This window comes from Budorcas taxicolor, chromosome 16 (assembly GCF_023091745.1).
Source record: "Budorcas taxicolor isolate Tak-1 chromosome 16, Takin1.1, whole genome shotgun sequence".
Taxonomy (NCBI): Eukaryota; Metazoa; Chordata; class Mammalia; order Artiodactyla; family Bovidae; genus Budorcas; species Budorcas taxicolor.
In genome coordinates this window covers 47,980,842-48,001,941 of record NC_068925.1, presented here as the reverse complement: position 1 = coordinate 48,001,941, position 21,100 = coordinate 47,980,842, and the positions used below count along the sequence as shown (strand labels likewise).

Sequence of the window (21,100 nt, the reverse complement as noted above, 5' to 3'; positions counted from 1 at the left end):
GAGGCAGGAGGAAGCCAGCCTGAAGCAGGATAGGGGACAGGCCCCAGGGGAGGCTGGAACCCAGAGCAGTGGGTCAGAGAGCGATATGCCCAGCCCAACTAGTGGTCAGCCCAGCCTGCATCTGAGGCTCTGGCCACCCTACCCTTCTCTGTCTTTATGGGACCTGGCAGGAGGCCTCGTGTCTGGACAGCTGGGTTCAGGGGAGGATGGAGAGCCTGGCTCAGCAGCTTTGTAACCTTGGGCAAGTCACCTCGATGAGCCTCAACTTTCTGTGAAATGGGGATCCTGACTCCAATCTCCTGTTGATGATCTGTAAGCCCAGTATCTATCTAAAAGGTGCTCAGAAGACATTTTCTAAACTCAGTACATGGGGACTGAAAGACTTAATGTTTTAAAAATCTGATGTCACCCAGTTGCTGTGTCACGTGGGACGGAAGCCTGGGCCTTTTCTGGGAGCTGAGAGCAGGGACTCCTGCCACTGCCCCCAGTTTCTACCAGTTCCCCCACTCAAGACCTCTCCAGCATCGCCAGGACACCTCACGGCCACTAGAGGGCGCTTATTGCATCTTCACTCCTGGGAGTGAGTTTGGTCCTAAGGTAGAGGGCTGCTCCCAGGAAGCTCCCTTTCTAGCCAGTGGCATCCGCTTTCCACGCCGACTAGTGGATCTGATTTGCCCCAGGGACAGTTCCTGTTCTGGGGGAGGGGCACAAAATAACATGTAATCCAGACTGGAGGGCTTGAGCAACTGTCTCTTCTCTGTCCATCAGTTCCCCTTGGACCATACATCTCCATCAGTCTCATCGTGGAGAAGGCAGAAAGAATGGGGAGATCATCCCCTCCCAGATGAGGCCAGGCTAGGCATGCAGGGGAATTTTTAGAAGTCACTAGAGTCCGTGGAGAAGGAAATGGCAACCCACTCCACTATTCTTGTCTTGAGAATTCCAGGAACAGAGGAGCCTGGTGGGCTACAGTCCATAGGATCCCAAAGAGTCATACACGACTGACACTACTAGAGTTCTGAATCTGTCAGGACCCAGGGTTCACAGGGGAGTGATGGAAGGTAAAGGCAAGTAATCAAATGTATGCATGCACTGACATAGACCCAGAGAAACAGAGTCACATGGAGATACACACAGGCACACAGAGGAAGAGTAACTCACACAGATACAGACAGAAACTCAAAACACAGAGATCTGATCAAACAGGTTTTGCCACCAGAGAGGAAAGGGAGCTGATCAGACAAGTCCATCCACCACCCAGCTCTCCAAGTGTCCCTCCAGTTTGTCATCCCCCCGGATAAAGGAGCAGCACACGTACAATAATAAAAGAAAATAAAGAAAAACTGCTCGGCCTGAAGATGCCTTGCTTGGTTTTTTTTTTTTCCCCCCACCTCTAAATAAGCATTTGAATGTGTTTTGTTCGAGGAGCTGTAAGGCGTGCACAAAGGGACCCCTTTCTCATGCAGGAAGGTCGTTCTCTGGGGCCTCCCCTCCCCACTCCACCCCCAGCCAGCCACCCACCCATCAGCTGAGGTGGCTTTCCATCCTGGGCCCAACAAGAGTTTTAAAGAGCCCTAAGAACCTTATCGACTTTTCCAAGTTAAATTGCAGGCTGAGATGAAATTAGGCTCCCTTTTTTCAAACAGGGTTGCTTTATTAAGTATGAGGAATTGTAGCAAGGGGGGATGCTGCAGAGCAAGTAGGAGACAGGGGCAAGGATGGGTGCTAACCAGGCACCTTCACCTACACCAGCTTCCCAGGGTGAAAAGCTGACTCCTGTCCAAGCGTGACACCGAGTCGGAAACAGCTCAGGAACTCTGCCTCTCCCTCCTTCCTGCTGGTGGGTCGCCAGTCAGGCGGTCAGACATTGTCAGAGAGGTCTCCTGGGACTCCTTGTCACTCACAGGCCTCTGCCCCATCCACTTTTCACATGGAGGCCAGGAGGGGCCTGTCCAGTGTGGCTGCAGCTCACTCTAACCCTCCAAAAGTTTTTTTTTCCTTTCCCTTCCTCTGGCCTCTCCCTGCTCCAGGCATGAAAGCCCCCTCCCCACAGTCTGGTAAATGACTCGTAATTTATGAGCACATCAGTCCAAAGTGCATAAGTCATATGGGCACAAAGGGGCCGGGTAAATATTTAAAGATTAGAGCCAGCTGGGGAGAAGCACAAAGGCCTGGGACAATGAGGGTCTTCGGGAATTCACTCTCTCCGCATTGGGCCAGCCGGGTTCAGTACTGATGCACTCACCGGAGTCTCAGCCTTTGTGCCCCAGAGGGCCCTCCACTGCCCAGCTATTCGGAGTCCTAACCCTGCTAAAGAGAGTTAAACAATTGCAGCCTCTCCAACCCCATCTGGAGACAATTGGCTGAGTCATTTTGGTGCTTTTGCTGTGTCTCAATAGTTAATTACATGGAGCCATCACTTCATTCCATTTTGAAATGCATTGCGGGAGGGGGAGGGGTACGCACTTTTCTCCCTCCAGTCACCACACCAGGGGCAGCCTCCACAGCACCACCAGTTAGGGTAGCTTTACATGCCTAGGGACTGCAGGAAGGAAGGGGTTCCCACCCAGGGCCCTCGAGAGGCTGCATCGTTCTGTGATGTTCTTTCTTTTGCCAAAGTCGTAAAACCAAATGGAAGAAGGGAGGACAAAGGCACAGGTCACTTGTGGCCTTAAATTCCCCAGCCTGAGGAAGCAACTGGCATTGAGTAGCCCTGGAAGCCCCCCAGCACTCCCCTGGGCTATAGACGGAATTTTTCCTGAATGAGCAACTTAGGCCTGTGTCCTCTGCCCCACTCCACAATCTCCGCAGCGCTCTGCCTGGACTTGTGCTCTTTTCCAAGCCCCCTGGGAACCCCAGAGGCTAAAGATGGAAAAGGAGTCAGTGGCCTACATCCCGGCTTGCATAAGTCCGGTTTCTAAGTTGGTCTATGCCCTTGCTGGCAGCCCGAGGGCACTTCGTTCTGCTTGCTCTCAGGGAACAAAGTGACGAAGTGAACCCCCTGCCTCTCCCTCTACCTGGAAAAAAACGCCTACCCCGCCTCTGCGCGCCCTCGAAGCCTGGCCTGCCCGAGGGTGTCTAGGATGCCCAGACACAAAACTTGCAAACACACCTGCGGGTCCCTAGCCTGGGTCTCCGAGCAGCATCTCAGTGGAGACGCCTGTCTTTCTCAGTGACCTTGCCAAATGCAAAAAGCTGCCTTTAACTTTGTGGGGGAGCCTGCTGCCAGAAGACAGAGGCTGAATTAGGGGTTAAGTGTGGCTAGGGTAAGGGTGGCTGAAAACACTCTAAAGTCTAAAGACGGCGGGGGTGGGGGAGGGGGGAGTTGTTGGGGAGGAAGGTAAGATAGAATTTGCACAGAGATCTCCTTTCAGTCTTGAGTCCTGCGCGATCCTCAACCAGCTTAGGGCAAGCAAGGAGTCAAGGATGGTGGCAAGGAAGCCGCGTGAGGACCGGGGCAAGCCCAGAAAATGAGGGAGGCGAGTGAGTCTAGGTGGGAAGATGCCGGCCTGAGGACCTCCTGAGGGGGAGGGGACGCAGCGGGCAGTGCTGGGGTAGGGGTGGGGAATGAAAGTGAGGGTAGGGGGCAGCGGAGGTAGAGGCCCGTTAGGCCTGCGCGGGCGGAGCTTGACCACTCGAATTCCGCCTGGGCCGCCCCGCCGTCTTTGCCTCCCGCAGCCAGAGCAGAACATTGCGAATTAGCGCATTTTGCGGTCAATTTTCCACCGCTTAAGAAACACTAAGCCACCCACGTGAGCGGCCCCACCCAGCGCGGCCAGGATCTTAAGGCACGGGCTCTAGAGGAGTGTTTGGCTCTAGGAACTGCGGATGCCTGGGTGCAGGCGGGGGCGTCTCGTGGGCCCCTTTATTGCGGCCCTAACTCTGGAGAGGGGACGGGCCTGGTTCCCCCGCTGCGGGCCGGGATTGTTGCTCCGAGGGCCATTGGTTTGCTGAAAGGCGCGGGCGGCGGTTTATGGGGAGAGCTCGTAATTAGAGGACAAATTGCCCGGCTGCCCGCGCTCCTCGAGAGCGGGGCGGGGGTGAGGGGACCGCCGGGGCGAGGCGCGCGCCCACCTCGGTGCAGGGAGTGGGGGTGAGGGAGACCGCCGGAGCGAGGCGCGCGCCCTCCTGTGTGCAGATGTGCCGCAGCTGGAAGCCCGCGCGCAGCGGGGCGCCAGGGGTTCGGTCCCGAGGAGGCGGGCGCGGGGGAGGCTTTGTGGGGCCAGCACAATGCCCTTAACACTCGGCTGCCTCCTTTGTGCCCAGCCGGGCCTCCCGTCCCGAGGCGCCTTTGTATCGCGCCGCCACCCCTCCGCCCACCCCCCACCCCCCGTCCGAGCGAGCGCGCGGAAGCCGCTCGGGCCTGGCCGGCCCCGGCGCTTCAAAGCTGCCCGGCGCGTGCCAGCGCCCACAGTTCAGCCGCGGCCCCGCGGACCGCCCGGGGCCTGGCCCGGTCCCGATCTGAACTAAGGGCCCTGCGGCTGGGGAGGAAGAACACTTTGGAGCCACGGTCACCAAGCTTCTGACTGAAAGGAGGGAGGGGCGCGATTCTCCACGCTGTTTGACGCCTAGGAACGCTGCTGCCGGGCAGGGCCGGTCAATACCCCAAGCGGGGGTGGATATCAGAGAGGATGCCGCGGCTCTAGGGAGCTGGGGGCCCACCAAGGACCCAGCAATTTCCCCTCCCCCTCACTGCAAAGGCCAGGTTGTAAAGTCATCGGCAGCAGGGCTCCTGTGCTGAACTTTCGGGTCCTTGTGACTTCCCCATCGCCCTCATAAGCAGCAGTAGGGGGCTGCATGTTCATGAACTGAGGCCAAGAGAACTCAGTCAAGGGAGATGTGTAGGTTTGAACCCAGCGACTCCCCGGAATGGACAATTCCCGTCCCTCGCAGCTAATGTAGTCCAGTTCCTGAAGCCCGAGGAGGGACTGCCCAGGAATCTTGCTGGAACGCCTAGCTGCTGCTGGCACAGGGCCTCCTCCTCTGAGCTCCTTGAGTCTTCAGCCTGAATAATGAAGAAGGCGTTGGCATCTTGGGCCTCCAGTGATGTGCTCCTTGGAGGCTCAGTGGTCTTCCCCACCCCCACCTCCCACTTGTTGGGACCCTGAGAAGGCTAAGGGGCAGGGGTGGGGGGAATAAATTCCCAGGCCTTTCCTGTAAGGGAACACAGACTGAATCGTCCAGCCTGAAGACTCAGGACTGGAGGTAGGAGAAGCTATTGTGACTGCCCTGGCCTGAGGCTGCCTGCAGCTTGCCCCTCCCCAGCTTGAGGAGAGTGGTTTAGGTCCTAATGGGGCCAGAGGGCCCCTGAGCCCAGTCTGCACCCCAGCACAGTCCCTCTCCCAGTCCCGAGGTCCCAGCGAAGAGGCTGGCTGTGGCCTCGAGGGTGGGCTGCACGCTTTAATGGGACACATGTTGCTGCGTGGCCCCCGCGGGCCGGGCTTTCAGTGGCCACAGGCAGAAAATCGCTGTATTGTCCCAACATTAGGGAGACTAATGCAGCGTCGCCAGTGGCCAGAGCATGAAGCCGGCAGAAAGGCCTCACTGGCAGGCGCTCCCAGCTTCTGTATCTTCATCAGGCCAGAGGAGGCCCGGTGCTCAGTCACCATCATTAGCAGGGCCTGCAGCCAGCTGGGCTCATGGACCTCCCCCAGTGGGCTTGTTGGTGAGGCCCAGAAACTAGGGAGACTGGGACGGTACAGGGTTTGGAGAGCATGGGCATGGGAAGGAATCTCAGACTCAGGAAGAGGTGAGGATGAGAGGGATAAACAAAAGACTGGAGGTGAGGCCTGGGCTAAGAGGAGAAAACAGGCAGAGAGAAGTGAGGAACTTGCCTGTTTGTCCCCCTCTCACTCCTCCCCCTCGGGGTTCCACTCGTCCAGGAGCGCCTCATTCACATGTAAACGAGGGTTCCCTATAAAGGTGGTGCTGCCTCCAGAGGGCTCTGCTAGGACAACATGGGCACACAGCCTGAGACCCAGGGCAGCTCTGGCAGCCCCACTGGCAACTTCCGCAAGGTCTGGGGTTCTGAGGGTTGCAGGGGTGAGGGGTAGGACAGAAGGCGCTGAGAGGACCAAGGCTCTGCAGGTCATGTAACTACTGCTCACCCACAGGTCTCCAAGCCGTTGATGGAGAAGAAGCGAAGAGCACGCATTAATGTGTCACTGGAGCAGCTCAAATCATTGCTAGAGAAACACTACTCGCACCAGGTGAGACGGGGGACACGGTGGAGGTAGGGGGGGGTGATATAATCCCCGGCCTCATTTGCTTGAACCCAGGCTGCGGTCCCAAGAGCCCTTTCCATGGATCCACAGATTCGGAAACGCAAGTTGGAGAAGGCGGACATACTGGAGCTGAGTGTCAAGTACATGAAAAGCCTTCAGAACTCGGTGCAAGGTAGAGGGAGGACCTGGGAGGGTAGGGCAAGGGGCTGGAGAGGGAGGCTTGTGGGGTCAGAGCCATGGATTCTACAAGGCCAGATAAAGGAGAGATGAACAGAAAAGAACCGCTCAGGGCAGCTGAGGGAGGAGGTATTGCTGCAAGTGAGGAGGCAGCAAAAGCCTGGCTGGCTGCAGACTTGTAATCCGAGTGAGTGGAGGTCTGGACCCATGGGAAGGGGGTGAGTTTCGGCCTCCCCGCCCTCCCCCCCATAATCGTCCCTCTCTCCTCTCCCTCCTCTTCCTTTCCTCCTCTCCCTCCTCTTCCCTCCCTCCACACTTCTCCCCTCCCTTTCTCTCTCCTCTCTCCTCTCTCCATCCCTCTTTTCCTCCTCCACCTCCCTTATTCTCCCCTCCTTTCCACATTTCTCTCGTCCGCTGCCCTCCTCCTAGGGCTCTGGCCGGTCCCCAGCGGAGCTGAGTACCCGTCCGGCTTCCGCGGCTGTCTGCCCGGCGTTAGCCAGCTTCTGCGGCGCGGAGAGGAGGGCGGCGCCGGCCTGCACGGCCCGCTGGTGCACGAGCGCGGGGGCGGCAGCACCATGGACAGCGCCAGTCCCGGCCGCGAGGCGCCCGCGCGGCGCGGCCCCTGCGCGCCCCCAGTTTGGGCCCCTGCTCCGGCCCCCGGCGGATCGCGGTCCCCGCCACCCCGGCGCCTGCTCTCTGGCGGTCTCCCCGGCGCCTCCACCAGCATCCCGGCGCCGCAATCGACTTCTCGCCGCTTCGCGGAGAGCCCGGGGCCGGGGCTGCGCTTGTGGCGACCCTGGTGAGGCTGGATGCGGCCTCGGACTCAAGGGGACCCTCGTCTGGCCTGAGGACGCAGAGACTGTTTTGAACGGTCGGGACCCCAGTAGTCGGTTCTGGTCCCAGGACGGGGTGACCGGGAGGGGGCCGCGTCTCTGCTAACTCGGGGAAATACACGAAGCTATGAATGGACCAGGTTCTGAGTGTCTAGGCATAACCCCATCCTCTCCCCAGTCCTAGCTACTCAGGCTGGACCCGCTTTCTGCTCCTTCCACTCTCTAGTGGGGCTGGGAGGGGGTGTCCCGGGCTGCGCCCCTTTCCCAGGGCCCTTGACAGGCCGCCCGCCCTCTCCCCCGCCCCACTGCCGCGCGGCGGTGGGAAGGTCGCCATCCGCAACGGCCCAGAGCGGACCCCTCGCAGCGAGGAGAATCGCTGCCCCGCCCCGGCCCATTCAGCGGGCCGGGGACGCCCGGTTCCCACCGGCACAAAGCGCGCCAGGCCCCGCCCCGCTAGCGAGGGGCCCCCAGCCCACCCCCACCCTAGACCCACTCGGCTTCCACGGATTCCCACCTCCTCCGCACGAGGCGCGGCCCACCCGCTGGCGCGCGCTCCTAAGTCAGTTCTCTCAAAAGCCCCCTCCTTAGAGGCCCCGCCCGGTGAGGTGCTCAGCCTACCGTCACCACCCGAAGCCCTGCTCCGTGAGGCCCCTGGTAGGGACCCCGCGCACCGTCCTGCAAACTGGAGATATGCTAGGGCAGACTCTGGCTCCTCCCAGGGTATAGTTCACTAATCCCCACTCGGAAAAGACCTCGGCCTCCCAGAGTCTCGGCCTCGGACCGCTGCCTCCAGGGAGCCCACCATCCTTGACAATCCTCGGAGCGCTGTGCGACGGTTAACGCGTTCGAAAATGAAGTCATTGCTATGCCGGGACTCTAGCCCGGGAGTCCCGGCCCTCGAAGAGCGGGCTGGACGCGTGGAGAACAGGGATCCTGCGCTGAGATCAGGAGGAGATTGCGGCACCTCCTCCCACCATCTGGAAATTCAGAATAGACAGTGCGAACCTGTGGAATGGGTATAAAGAGGCCATGAAGGTTCTAATTTCTCCCATGATGAAACTGGGTGAATCTGTTTGAAGTACAAACATCAACCTTGTATAAAACATTTCTTTTGGGATTGCCCGTGTCTTGCCCTGTGCTAAACCCGTTCTGGTCAGACCGCGGAGAGAGGCGGCCCGGTTCCCCTACCTGACCCAGCCGGCTCTCTGGAGCCGGGGCTGGGGTCCCGCAGTGGTGGTCCTGGGGCGGCCTCTTGGGTCTCCGCTTTGGAGCACTAATCCTGAGGGCCACCAGGTGGCGCCCTTACACCGCGGACCCAGGGGCGCGTCCTCCAAATCCCAGCCCGGGTTGGTGGGCGGGTCAACAGGCACAATAAGTCCGCCTCCCCAGGAACGCCTCCAATCGCAGTGCCCCTGGCTTTCCCAGTGGCGCAGATGGTAAAGAATCCGCCTGCGAAGCCGGAAACCCGAATTCGATTCCTGGCTCGGGAAGATCCCCTAGCTAATGGAATGGCAACCCACTCTTAATATTCTTGCCTGGACAGACCATGGGGTAGCAAAGAGTCGGACATGACTGAGCAACTAACGCCCTCAGAACCAGCCTCACTGGGGTTAGGGGTCCCTGAAGCCATCCTTAGGCAGGCGCAGCCACCTGCACTCACAGGGCTTTGGAGCCCACCAGGCCGCTGCTCCTGGCCCGACTCACCTGCAGGATTTGCATAGAGGAAAAAGTCAAGTCCGACCCAAAGGAAGGGCGCACTGAAGGAGGAATTCAGGACCCAGAGGGAGAGACGTTTAGGGGCAGCTGGCCAGCAGTGCTCTTAGATTCTAGGGAGGGGTTTCCATGAAACTGGCCTGGGATTGCCTGGTGCAAATTATATAGGAAGTTTTTATTGGCGTCTGTACAGAAGAGAAATGCTCAGTTGTCAAAAAAACTACAAACGGATCCCTGGCTCTGGGCTGGGTGGTGGTATGAAGACAGAACTCCCTCCCCGGTGAACCCAGGGTCAAGCTGCTCAAGGCAGCAAACAGGCCTGGAAGCTAGACAAAGTGAGAGAGGGGAGCCCCAGGCCCTGGTGGCCTCCACTTGGGGTTCTCCCTCCTCTTTAATTTTGTAAAATCCAGGCCTGGAGGGACTTGAGGGGATCACGCCACCCTGCAAGTATTGCCGTTGGATATGAAATACACAGAGTGAAAACTCAAGGTGGACAAATCAGCCAGCCTGATGGGGGGGTCGGGAGGGACAGTGGCTAACTGGTGACCTCTGCCCCAACATGACATGTCGACCTTTAAAGGCACAGCAGCGTTGGCGAGGCAGGCCTCCCATGGCTGAGGCTTGACTGGAACATTCTGATTTACTCACCTGTGGCCAGCTCCTCCCCCCAAGTTACCCCACAGCCAGAGACTGAAGGGGCCTCTGAAGCTGAGACAGAGCTGTGTAGTCCTCCCCAGGTCCCTCTGGCGCTGGGACACTGTCTGAAGGGTGAGGAAGCCGGATCGGCCCCCAGAGGGGCAGAGACAGTGCTGCAATTCCAGATTGCAGAGCAGGAGGGAAGAGGGCGTAGGCCAGCTCCTCGCAGGCCCCTGGAATCCACTCCAGACCTACACAGGTAGGGGCCACTGCATGGAGGCAGGGGATGGGATGGGACTGCCTTTGCATACACCCCAGCCCCTACAACCCAAGGTCCACGGGTATTCCTGGGCCTCTTCTTAGACTGAGCCTAGGGTCATCCTCCATGCAAAACCCAGCAGACACTCCCTGGGGGTCCATGGCCAAGCCCAGGTCTGCAAGAGGTGTGCCTAGCATGGATAGCAAGAGAGTCCTGACTCCTGGTGGAGGAAGACTCACCATGGACCAGACCTTACACCCAGAACCTGGGAGGACTCTAAGCCAAGATCCCTTTCTGGCCAGACATGCACAGGTTGGGGATGGGCACCGGGATAAGGAAGCCCACTCCTGCTTTGCTTCAGTTCTCTCCACCATGTACCCCACAACCTTCATGGCGGCGGTCCCAGAGGTGGCTGATGTGCTGGGCACAGACAATGAAGGCAGAGTGATGAGGGAAGGGATGCTGATAGGGGTCAAAGTGCGCGTGGTGCACTGGTGATGGTCCAAGTGTTGTGCTTGAGCTTAGCTGGGGAGAGTGCCCAAGGGGGCCAGGGACACTAAGCGGGGGAGGCCTCAGGCTTGCGGGCCACACCAGGCCACTGAAGACTGACCCCCACAGAGGACCCTGAAGGATCCTATGCTACTTTCCCTCCCTGTCCACTCCGTGGCCAGGGTACACAGACCAGGAGACCTGTCCAAACAGTCCTGAGAGTTAACATGGTCACCTGCTCATCACAGATGGGGAAAGCGAGGCAGAACAGGTCAGCAGGGAGACCTGCTCAGAGAACTTGGTTTGGGCTCCGAAGACCCCTGTGCTTAGAGACCCTCTGTACCCCACCCCCTGAGGTGTGACAATTACAGTGCAGAGTGGAAAGCCAGATGGAGTCTGGTGGCTCCTGCACGGCTGGGCTTTGTTCTGTCTGGTGGTGTCCCTCTCTGGGCAACCCACCACCACCATCACCCTAGCCCAGTTGCTTCCGTGTGGAGCCCGCCTTTTCCCAGGCCCCAGCCTTACTCTGCCCCGGAGGTGCCCTGCCCAGAGGCTGGTCCGTACCCAGGGTGGTTGTCCAGGGCAGGCGTCATCCCTCCAGGCAATGGTCGCCCCGTCAAGGCTGGCACATGTCCGGACAGCATGCCGCAAGCCCAGCCCGGGCTAGGGTGGCATCTTTGGTGCTTTGGCCCCGTAGGCGGCCCAGCCCGCCTGGTGACTTGGGGAGGCGCCAGAGGGTCCTAGGACGCAGAACCCAGTGAGTCCGAGTGCAGTGTGACGTAGCCTGACGACTCCGAGGGCGAGCTCAAGAAGCTGCTGGTGCTGCCCGCGCCCGCCGCACGCAGACCCCCAGGCTCGCCCCACGATGCGCTCAGGCCGGTCCGCAGGGTCCCGGGATGCGTGTGTGCAGCCGGGAGCGGCCCGGGGCTCCTCTGCGCGCCGCCGCCAGGGGGCGCCACGTCCCCACCGGGCTGGGCGCGGTCGGGGGCAGGGGCGCAGGCGGGGAAGGACCCTGGCGGGCCGGGCTGGCGTCGTAGGGCCTGCGGCTCTCGCTCGAAGGCGGTCAGCGCGAAGGCGTCGGGCAGCAGCGAGGCCGAGGCGCAGCGGACGCCAGGCCCGGGGCGGCGGCGCGGGCTGCTTGGGGGCGAGCCAGGGGCGCGGCGCGGGCCGTCATCCAAGGCCGGGGGCCTCAGAGACAGCAGGCTCTCGGCCGAGCGACGTCGCGGGCGGAAGGGGGGCGCGTCCTCTGCGAAGGCCAGCAGGCTGCCGCGACGCCGGTCGGGCCCGCCTGGCATCACCAGGGCGGCTAGGTCCTCGCCGGAGCCCCAGCGTGGCAGGAACGTGGGCAGCGGGACGGCAGCCCACACGTCTGCGTCGTCGTGAGAGAAGCGTCGCGTAGGTGGGACCTGTGAGGATCGCGGGGTTAACTCCCGCTACCCTCCTGGAAAATGGGGACCTAGCCTCCCCTCACCGGGCAGGGTGGCCTGGAGTCAGGGGTCACCAAGCCAGGGGCCCCTGGTTTGAAGCTGTGCAATTTGGAGCAACTGACGATCTCTCCAAATCTCAGTGTTGTCATCTGTAGCTTGGGTCAACTGGGAAGAAGTCCCCTTGAGTAGGGTGCTAAGCCCCAAGGGAATAACATAGGTGCCAGGCTGAGCACCCTCCTAGTGCACAAGGGAACTGGGGCACAGGGGCTGGGGTGCCCCCCATGGGCTCTGTGACCTGGGGCCAGCCCATCTTGGGAGGTGAAAGGCAACCCTGGGAGACAGGGCAGACACAAGATTGGCTCCTACTCAGAGAGGAAAGGCCTTGGAGAGGTCAGGGTATCCCCCACATGCATATTGCGCGTCTCCAGCCCTGCCCGTCTCTACCTGCAGGTACTGCATCTTGTCCTCCTGCAAGGGCCGCAGAGGGTAGAACTGGGGCAGGCCCCCCTCCTCCAGGGCAGAGAGCTCATACTTGGCCATCCTCTCCAGGGCCACAAAGTCGCCCCCATAGCTGTAATCCAGGGAGCGCTCCAGCACTAGGTCTGGGGGGACATCACGTTCCAGGCTGGTATCTGCAGGGCAGGGCAGAAGTTTAGGGCCATGGAAACTTGGGGGACTTCAGGAATGAACCCCAGGGACACCCAGAGACACACGCAGGGCTGGTGGGCCAGTTAGCAGAAAAGGAGGAGGGTGGGGTGCTCCGTTCAAATCCTGACTCTGCCCCCTTTTAGTTGAGGGGCTGGAAAAGTCACAGACCCTGAGCCAGTTTCCTTTATGGGGACGGGAACTAAATAGACACAAGGAGTTGACACTGGCTGGAAGGTGGCAGGGGCTCAGCCCAGGTTCACACTGTTACTGCTGGGGAGAGACAGGACTGGGTCCTCAGGAGCCCCTGGGGGCAGCTCACCAGGACCCCTAAAGTCAGAGACTCCAGGAAATTCAGGCTGCAGTCCACAGCCAATCTGTTAACCGAACATCTGATTAACTGAAACCCTGATAGAGGGGCAAGCCAGACAGGAGAATGCTCCATGGGACACTGGGTCCCTTAGGGGTTCAAGCACTTCTGGGGTAAATCAGTGGGATCTGAAACCTGTCTTCCCACTGACCCCACTGATCTCCCCCAGGCGCTACTCTCCATGGGGCCATCCTCACCATCATCCGAATCCTCATCATTGGCCATGAGGGCCACACACTTCTCCCAGACAGCCTTGAGATCAGCGCGGTAGCGGTCACAAGCCCAGAGGAAGACGGGCAGCAGCAGGGCCTGGGTCACCGAGCACCACAGCACACACAATGCCATCCAGGGCGCCGAGGCGTCTGCCCGTAGGCTGCTGAAGCTCACCACCTGTGGGCACAGGGGTCGGCCTGGCACCCGGCAGGACCCCCATCACCCCGCTTCCCCTCCCAGCCTCAGTTCTCCCATATGCAGGGCAGGTCTGACTGCCCACCTGCCAGAGAAGGAGGCAGAGGAGGTGACAGAACTCTGGGCTCTTGGGCAGGAAAGGGCCAGAGTGTGAAGGGATAAGTCCATGCCCGCCCACCGACAGCTGCTCGCTGCCAAGATGGACGGTCACCAGACTGTGTGCACCGGGAAGCAGTGGGTACAGCCTCCCTCATTTCATCCGTGACCGCCCGAGGATGGGGAGCCAGGATTACCAACCCATTTTTGAGAGCCAGGTCTCCACTCTCTCGGTTCAGGGCCTTTCTACCATCCTCCCTGCTCCCTGGCTCGTGATCTCCTTGGCCCTGCCTCTACTCTGGAGGTCGACCTCAGACCCAAGTGGGGAATCAAAGCAGTTTCTGAGGATCAGAGGGTCTAATTCGGTGGCTTTTGGGTCATGGCCCAGGGGCCCCTCATTCCTCTGCTCCCAGGGGAGTTCATTCCTCCACTTGGAATGACACTGAACTGTTCCCCTTTCAGAGCTGAAGTGGGCATGATGCAGACATACATTTCTTCCACACGAGCTGTGTGACCTTCAGAATGATGCTAAACCTCTCCGGGGCCCAGTTTCTTCATCTGTGAAATGGGCCGAGAACATCTTGAGGGAAAGTTTCCAGACATTGCACCAGGCCTGCAGCATCATGTGGGTTCCGTAAACAGTACTCCCATCTATCCCCTGCTGAAGAGAAGCTGGGGGGCCCTCCTCCCACTGCTATTCCCATCTGGCTCTGCAATTTCACACATGTGCCTTCCCTCTACCAGCAAAGGGCCCCACTGCACACAGGAGGTCTCCACCCAAGGGGTAACAGACCCGTTAAGGGTGGGGCTACACCCTGCCTATGAAGCTGCCACCCCACCTGTCACCTGCTGAGGCTGGGGTTCTGCAGTGATGTCCTGCTCAGCTGCTAGGATGAAGCCTCTCTTGGGTCCTTGCCCCTCCACCAGTCCCTGTCCACCTCTAGACCCTCCAGGGGCTGGGCTGGAACCTTATGGGTGGGAGGGCTCGGCTACTGAGTCCAGACATCATTCTTGGGCTAGGCCTGGGCACAGCCTCATAGACAGGAGCCCAGGCAGCCTTCGTGGGCCTTGGACCCTACCTGGCAGTGTCTTCAGACCAGCCCTCACCTTGATCTTCCTCAGCTGCTGGTGCGTGCATGCTAAGTTGCTTCAGTGTGTCCAACTCTTTGTGACCCCATGGACCGTAACCCGCCAGGCTCCTGTGTCCATGGGGTTCTCTAGGCAAGAATACTGGAGCAGGTTGAAATGCCCTTCTCCAGGGGATCTTTTCGATCCAGGGATCAAACCCATATCTCTTATGTCTCCCACATTGGCAGGCGGGTTCTTTACCACTAGTGCCACCTGAAAGCTTATTCGGCTGCTGGGATCAAGTCCACCTTTCCAGCACACATTCAAGGCCTGCCCTGCCTCCCAATTCAGGACCAAAGCCAATTCTGCTACACCACATCCCCCCTCTGTCCACCCTGGGACCTGGGTCCAAGAGGAAGCCTGTGACCCCACCTTCCATAGCCTCTGTATCAAGTGGACCTCACCCAGATCAGGGGTAGAATGTCTCCTGCAGTGTGATGAAAGACCCTGGTCTCTGCAGCCACCTGACGTGGGCTCAGTTCCCACCACAGCTGCCCTGACTATATATTGGTCACTTGACCTCTCTGAACTTTGGTTTCCTAACTTATAAAGTAGGGGTGATGATGCTGCCTCCTGAAAGGATCAGTGTGAGGAAGATTCAACCGCTAATGCCTGGAGCACACCCAGCCCTAGTCTGTCCCAGAGCCCATGTCCCCCCGCCAGGCTCCTACCACCTGCCAGGCTCACCCACCAGCACGGGGAAGCCCATGAGGCAGTCATAGATGACCACGATGGTGGCCACCAGGCCAGTGATCTGCAGCGAGGTCCTGGCAGGCTCGGAGCCGTCGATGGAGGAGCGGCGCTTGCCTTGCGCATCCTCCACCACGATAGTGGGCACAGTGAAGGCGTGGCGGTCCGCCCGGCGCCCCACCTGCACCGCCAGTGTCTGGAAGAGGGCAATGGCCGTGCAGACCGCACCCATGGCCACACTGCCGCCCACCAGCAGCAGGAAGCAGACACCGAAGCCCAGGCCGATCTCAGCCACGATGAAGCGGCAGCCGTGGGTATAGAAGCGCTCACTCGTGTCGTGCCAGCCGACGGCAGGCAGGGCCGACAGGATGAAGGACACCATCCAGATGCCCATGACTGTGTGGACTGCCTGCTTCTTGGCGTTGCTCAGCCTGGCACAGGGCAGGGACAAGACAGAGAGGGACCTGGCATCACTCACAGGGTCTCTCCCCAAGCCCTGAGGGTCCTCGACTACCCTGGTCCCCAAGTACATTGTCACACGTCCCTTTCCCCAAGCACTTCTGTACTGGGTGCCTGCACACCCACACACACCTACATGCACGCACCCCTGTAGCCCTCAGTGCAACACAGATGCAGCACCTCGCATGGGGCCCTGTCCCCACACTGAGGCCGCTGTGTGCTCAGGCACATGTCCCTGCCTAGGATGTTTGTGTGCACACAGGTACCCGCCCAAGAACTCACCGGTAGTTGACAGGCCAGCGGACCATCCACATGCGGTGGTAGGAGAGGGAGGTGACGGAGAAGCAGGTGGCCAGGGTGAGGGTGTAGAAGGTGGACACGAAGACCTTGCAGAGGCCCTCGTTCCACTCGTAGTCGGGACGCTGGCGCCGCAGCTGCACCACAGCATAGGTGGCGATGGGCACGGCCACGTTGAGCATGTGGGTAGCCGCCAGCGTGCACAGCAGGAACTCTAGGGGCTTCCACTTCTTCTGCTTGGCCCCCACGCTGAGGATGCCCCAGGCATTGGCCAGCAGCGAGAGGCCTCCGCATGCCAGCCAGCCCACTGCACTGCCAGGCAGCCGCCTCTCATCACTCATGGTGCAGACGGGAGCTGGCCGGCGGCTGGGACATCCTCCTCAAGCTGGGCCTCAGCTTAGCGCAACAGTCCTCACATGTGCCGGCCCAGGGACACCAGGGACCACGAGCATCTGCGGGGGGAGGGAGCAGGGGCAACACAGGGCACTCAGTGACCCTCCCTTGGCTGCATCAGCAGAGCTCTTGGGGCTCCTGGGAGTGGGAGACAGAGGGGTCCCCTGATGCTCCATTATCTGTCTGGTCCTGGCTTGGGTGGGGCTGCTTTGCCTTCCTCTCTCCTCTCTGAAGCCTCCTGGCTCCTGGGGGGTGTATACAGTGGTGCTCAGTCAATGCACATCCCCTCAGTTCCATCTACTCCTGGTCAAGGTGCGGCATCTAGGCTTGCTTCCAGGCTGTGTGCATCCTCAGGGAAGCTGCCAGGCCAGGCCCAGGTGGGCCCTGTGCCACAGGCATTTCTGGTATTGTCCCAGGACCAGCCCTCTCATCTTCACACTTCCCAGATCCACATGCAGCCCACATGACGCTGCCCCAGTGCACGATGGGGGCCCTCAGCTTCATCCGTCCCACTTCATTTGGCCAATGAGGACAGGCCTGGAGGATGAGCCCCCTGAATCTGTGAGGAAGGGGTGATCTGGGAACCAGTTTCCTGCCCACTCTGGGAAAGCATGGCCTGCTTTTCCTGGGTCAGCCCCCAGCAGGCCTTCCATGGCCGGGCACACCTGGAAGGTTCTGGCAGAACCCCAGGCTGGGAGTCCCATCAAGCTCCAGCACACTAGCTGTGTGGCCCCACAAAACCTCACTCATGTCCTTGGAAATGAGGATGACGATGCTTCCTCCAGGGGGCAGCTGGGTGCACAGATGCCTCATCTCTAAAGCCCAGGGCAGGCCAGGTCACAAACACAGTGGGTGCTCCGGACACCTTGAGTAACATGGGACTATAGCTGGTCAGGGACCAGAACTTGGCCCCAAGGACAGCCTGTGGGTAGGAACCAGGGACACAGGACCCAGGCAGGAGGCACGTGTTGGGAGCTCCCCCATCCTACCAGAGAGCAAAACGGTGATGCCCCCTTCCGGCCTGGCATCTCCCTGCACAGAACAGTGGCCGGTCCTCCAATATGAGGACCCCCATAGCAGGCCACTCTGGCCACAGCCCGGAGCAGGCAGTGTGGGGAGAAGCACAGTGCTAAGTGCAGGCCTCCTGTGTACTGCCTGCACTGGGGCCTTCTCACTCTCTAGCCTGTTTAATCTCAGTGGCTGCAATTCTCTTGTCCCCAACAGGGAAGATACCCTGGAGAAGGGAATGGCTACCCACTCCAGTATTATTGCCTGGAGAATCCCATGGGCAGAGGAACCTGGCAGGCTACAGTTCATAGGGTCACAGAGAGTTGGACATGACTGAGGGACTAATACTTTCAACACTTATGGGTACCACTGAACCAGACACAGCCCCACGATCTCCCAGGGACTGTTCCCAGCTTGGTGTGGACAGGCCATTGCAGGCCCCTAGTGCTCAGGACAGGGGAAACAACACTTCCTGGCCCACTGCTGGGCACCCCTGCTTGTGCTGTACAGAGTGTGGCCTTGACCCCGGTGGACACCAAAGGATCTCTGAGTCCTATGAGTCTCATTCATTTCTGTGCCCTTGCTACGGGCATGCCTGGGCCCCTGACCCAGATGAGAGTCTATTCCGGACCACACCAGTGCCCACTAATGGCCTTGAGGGGGGCTGGGGGACTTCTGGAGCCAGACAACTTCCTTCCCAAACATTAGGCTTCTACTTATACACCTGCTGTCCCTTCCTCACCCCAGACCCAGCACCGGAGGAGAGGTGGCCCCACTAGACCCTCCAGCAGTTGTTCAGGTGTCCAGCAAGCCTCCTTGACCTCAGCATACAGATGCCATTGATGTGGGGTAAAGAGCTGTTAAGACTCCAACTCCAGCTCCCCAGCCAGTTACATGATTTAGCTGGGTGTCAGGTTTCTCATCTATAACTGGACATGAGGGTATCTGTCCGGAGAAGCATGTGGGTAGCCAGGAAGTTACGCCACAGAAAGTGCTTAGAATGGAGCTAGGCACACAGAAAGTGCTCAATAAATGCTTGCTGTGTAGATGTGTGTACTAAAGGCCTCCCTGCTCTCTGAGCTATGGCATCTCTTAAGGTCCAAGACATTGAGCTCAGAGGTGTATTTGAGCCTCAGACCTGCAGGCAGACACGAGGTAACCCCAACCGAAACCTGGGACAATCCAGCTTTGGGGGTAATGAGGCCCCAGGGCTACCCTAATGGGTACCTTCATGGGGTATGGCAGCCTACTCTCAGTCCAGAATGGGCATAGTACACATGCTGCTGTGGGTCAGAGGTTTATGTTATCAAACAGAAAACCGGGTTCACCATGCACCTGGTGGGCTGACGTCTATTTCTACTTGCTTTGGGCTTCTGTGGCTATCAAACTGGGAGGCATTTCCTCAGGTGCCCAAGCAGGCTGTCTGACTCCTGGGACCCTGGGCCCAGCCCAGCTCACGCTGCCCACCTGTTGATTACTGGTGCAGAATGGTGGGGAAGATGCCACGGGCTGCCACTAGCACCACCGTTCATGGTGCCAGTTCTTCTGAGTCGCCTAACAGTGTCTCACTTCAGGGAAGGGTCCCAGGTGTGTGGGCAGGAGAATGTGCCCTACAGGGGACATTCATCCTTCAAGCAGGCACCCTCCTCTCAATTCACACACTCAGTGATCTTGTCTGAGGGACTTCCATCACCCCTGGTAGTCCAGTGGCTAAGACTCTGAGTTTCAAATGCAGGGGTCCCCAATCCCTGCAGGTCAGGGAACTAGATCTGTAACTAAGACCCAGTACAGCCAAACAAACAAATAAATGTATATATTTTTTAAAGATGGTTAAGCAGAGGTAAAACCATTTGCCCAAGTTCCTATGTGCCTGAGCCAGGATCCAAACTCTGTCTGACATCAAAACCCTGACTTCTTAAACATTAAAATGCTTGGATACTCGGCTTTTTTTTGTTCCTTGAGCTAAGGTTGTCTTTCTGAGCCTCTGACCCAGGCAAGATGGGTCCTACTATCCCCGCAATACAGACAGGAACAGTGAGGCTCAGAGTCCAGGGCAACACTGGGGAGGAAGCATGGACTCTGTGGACTCCTGAGGTGGTTGGTGGTCCTAGGATGGGGAAGGAATATCTCCGGGATGGGCTGGGGAGTGGAAGCTCGGTCTCCAAATGCAGAGTGAGAGGCAGCTGGCTCTGCAGAAACTAGGAGACCCTCTTCCTTCAGATTGGTGACACCTGCTCATTCACAGGGAGCAGGGGACACAAGGGCCAGACCCCAACCGCATCAGTCTCCGCAGCATTCCAGGACCGGACTTCTCCCTCCCTTGCATCCCTGAGCCGCTCCCTGATGTCCCCTCCCCTTAGGACATCGCTGGGCAGGCTGCAGGTGTGGCGGGCCTGGGACCCACCGGACTCCCTCCGCAGGGTCTGCGGGCGGGGCCCCGACGTGACGTCACGGCCGCGGGCCAATGAGGCCGCATGGCCCCAGGGCTCTATTGCGCAACAAAGAGAACCCAGAACTTGAAAGGATTCCCGGGCTCGGCTGCCGCCCCAAGGCTGCTCTCCGCCCACGCTGCTGCCCATCGGTCCCGCAGGGCCCCGCTCGGCCGCCGCCCAGAGCGGAGCTCTCGGCGAGGAACCTTCACATCTCCAACACGCCCCCCGCCCGCCACGCCCGCACCCCCACCGCCGCGGTCCCCGCTCCTCTGTCCTCCGATACCCCGCCCGACCTGGCGCTCGGTCCGGCCCCAGCGGGGCCCCCGGCGCTGCCTAGCCCCGAGGGCGCGTCCGAGCGGCGGCCGAGAGCCGAACGCCGACGGACTGCGGTCCTGGACGCCCCCCGAGCTTCGCTGGACAGGGTGGGCCCGGGACCCTCAGATCGGCCATCCCCGCCCCCTGCAGGCAAGTCCCCCAGGGCGGCGCTTCCAGGCCCAGAGGAAGCGGCCGACCCCGGGGAAGTTACCCAGAAGGTCCCCAAGTTGGGTGGGGGGCGGGGTGCGCAGACCTAAGCGGAGCCCGCAGCCATCGGACAGGCCCTGTGACCGACAGACCGCGGACAGCCCCTCCCCGCCCGAAGTCCCCTCGCCTGGGGTCGCCTGCCCGACCGCCTCCGGGCCAGGGCGGCGGCGCTTACCCTGCATTCGGGCGCCCGAGGCTCCAGTTCGCTGCTCCCGCCTCCGGCTCCGGCTGCGGCTCCCGCGCCCCCTGGCCTAGCGCGGGCCGCCGGGGACCGCGAGGGCGGCCGGCAGCGGAGCGCCCCGCGGTCCGGGGCATCCTGGCGGCGGCCGCCCGTGGCCGGCGCGTTCCGCTCAACTCGACCCCGCCGCCCCTCCCTCTCTCCCCTGGAGCCGCCGCCACCGCGGCAGCGCTCGAATCCCGCCGCTCGGCTGGCTGCGCCCCGGCGGCCGGGGGCGGGGGGCGGAGCAGGGCGCATGCCTCTGCGGGCGCCTCCGCACCGCCCCTCGGACCGCCCCGCCCCCGCCTCTCGAAGGCGCTGCCCGCTGAGTCTGTCTGTCTGTCCGCGCGTCTCTGGGTCCTCAGTCTCGCACTGGCGGGGGCGCGCCCTCCGCATGCGCGCCTCCGGGCCGAAGCCCCCTAGGGAGAGCGGCGCCTCCCGCGAAGCATGGGCAAGCTTGGCTTCTTGCTGTCGTCTTGGGTCTGTTCACACTCTGGACGCAGGACACGGCCTGCAAACCGCCTGGGGGCCTGGGGCAGGAATGGACAGTGGGAACCTAGGGCCGGGAGTAGAATGCTCAGGGATGCCTTCTCAAAGAAAGCCGTGTCTAAGGTGAACTATAGGGACGGGGCATGGAGAGTACTTGTGGGGACCTGAGGACTAACTGCCTCCAGAAA

The 21,100-nt window shown here is 60.3% G+C and overlaps 2 protein-coding genes across 2 annotated transcripts; one reads left to right on the top strand and one right to left on the bottom strand.

Moving 5' to 3' along the window:
• The first annotated feature begins 5,957 nt into the window (after nucleotides 1-5,957).
• Nucleotides 5,958-7,204, top strand: HES3 (hes family bHLH transcription factor 3). The gene is made up of 4 exons (XM_052653556.1): nucleotides 5,958-6,017; nucleotides 6,114-6,209; nucleotides 6,315-6,396; nucleotides 6,831-7,204. The coding sequence occupies exons 1-4, from the start codon at nucleotides 5,958-5,960 to the stop codon at nucleotides 7,202-7,204; spliced, it is 612 nt and encodes a 203-aa protein (XP_052509516.1).
• A 1,932-nt stretch (nucleotides 7,205-9,136) lies between these two features.
• Nucleotides 9,137-20,398, bottom strand: GPR153 (G protein-coupled receptor 153). The gene is made up of 6 exons (XM_052653880.1): nucleotides 20,382-20,398; nucleotides 15,837-16,303; nucleotides 15,097-15,526; nucleotides 12,971-13,163; nucleotides 12,203-12,390; nucleotides 9,137-11,737 (listed from the first exon to the last, which is right to left on the bottom strand). Exons 2-6 carry the CDS (start codon nucleotides 16,190-16,192, stop codon nucleotides 11,072-11,074), a joined length of 1,833 nt encoding a protein of 610 aa, XP_052509840.1. The 5' UTR covers nucleotides 16,193-16,303; nucleotides 20,382-20,398; the 3' UTR covers nucleotides 9,137-11,071.
• Between the last annotated feature and the right edge of the window lie 702 nt (nucleotides 20,399-21,100).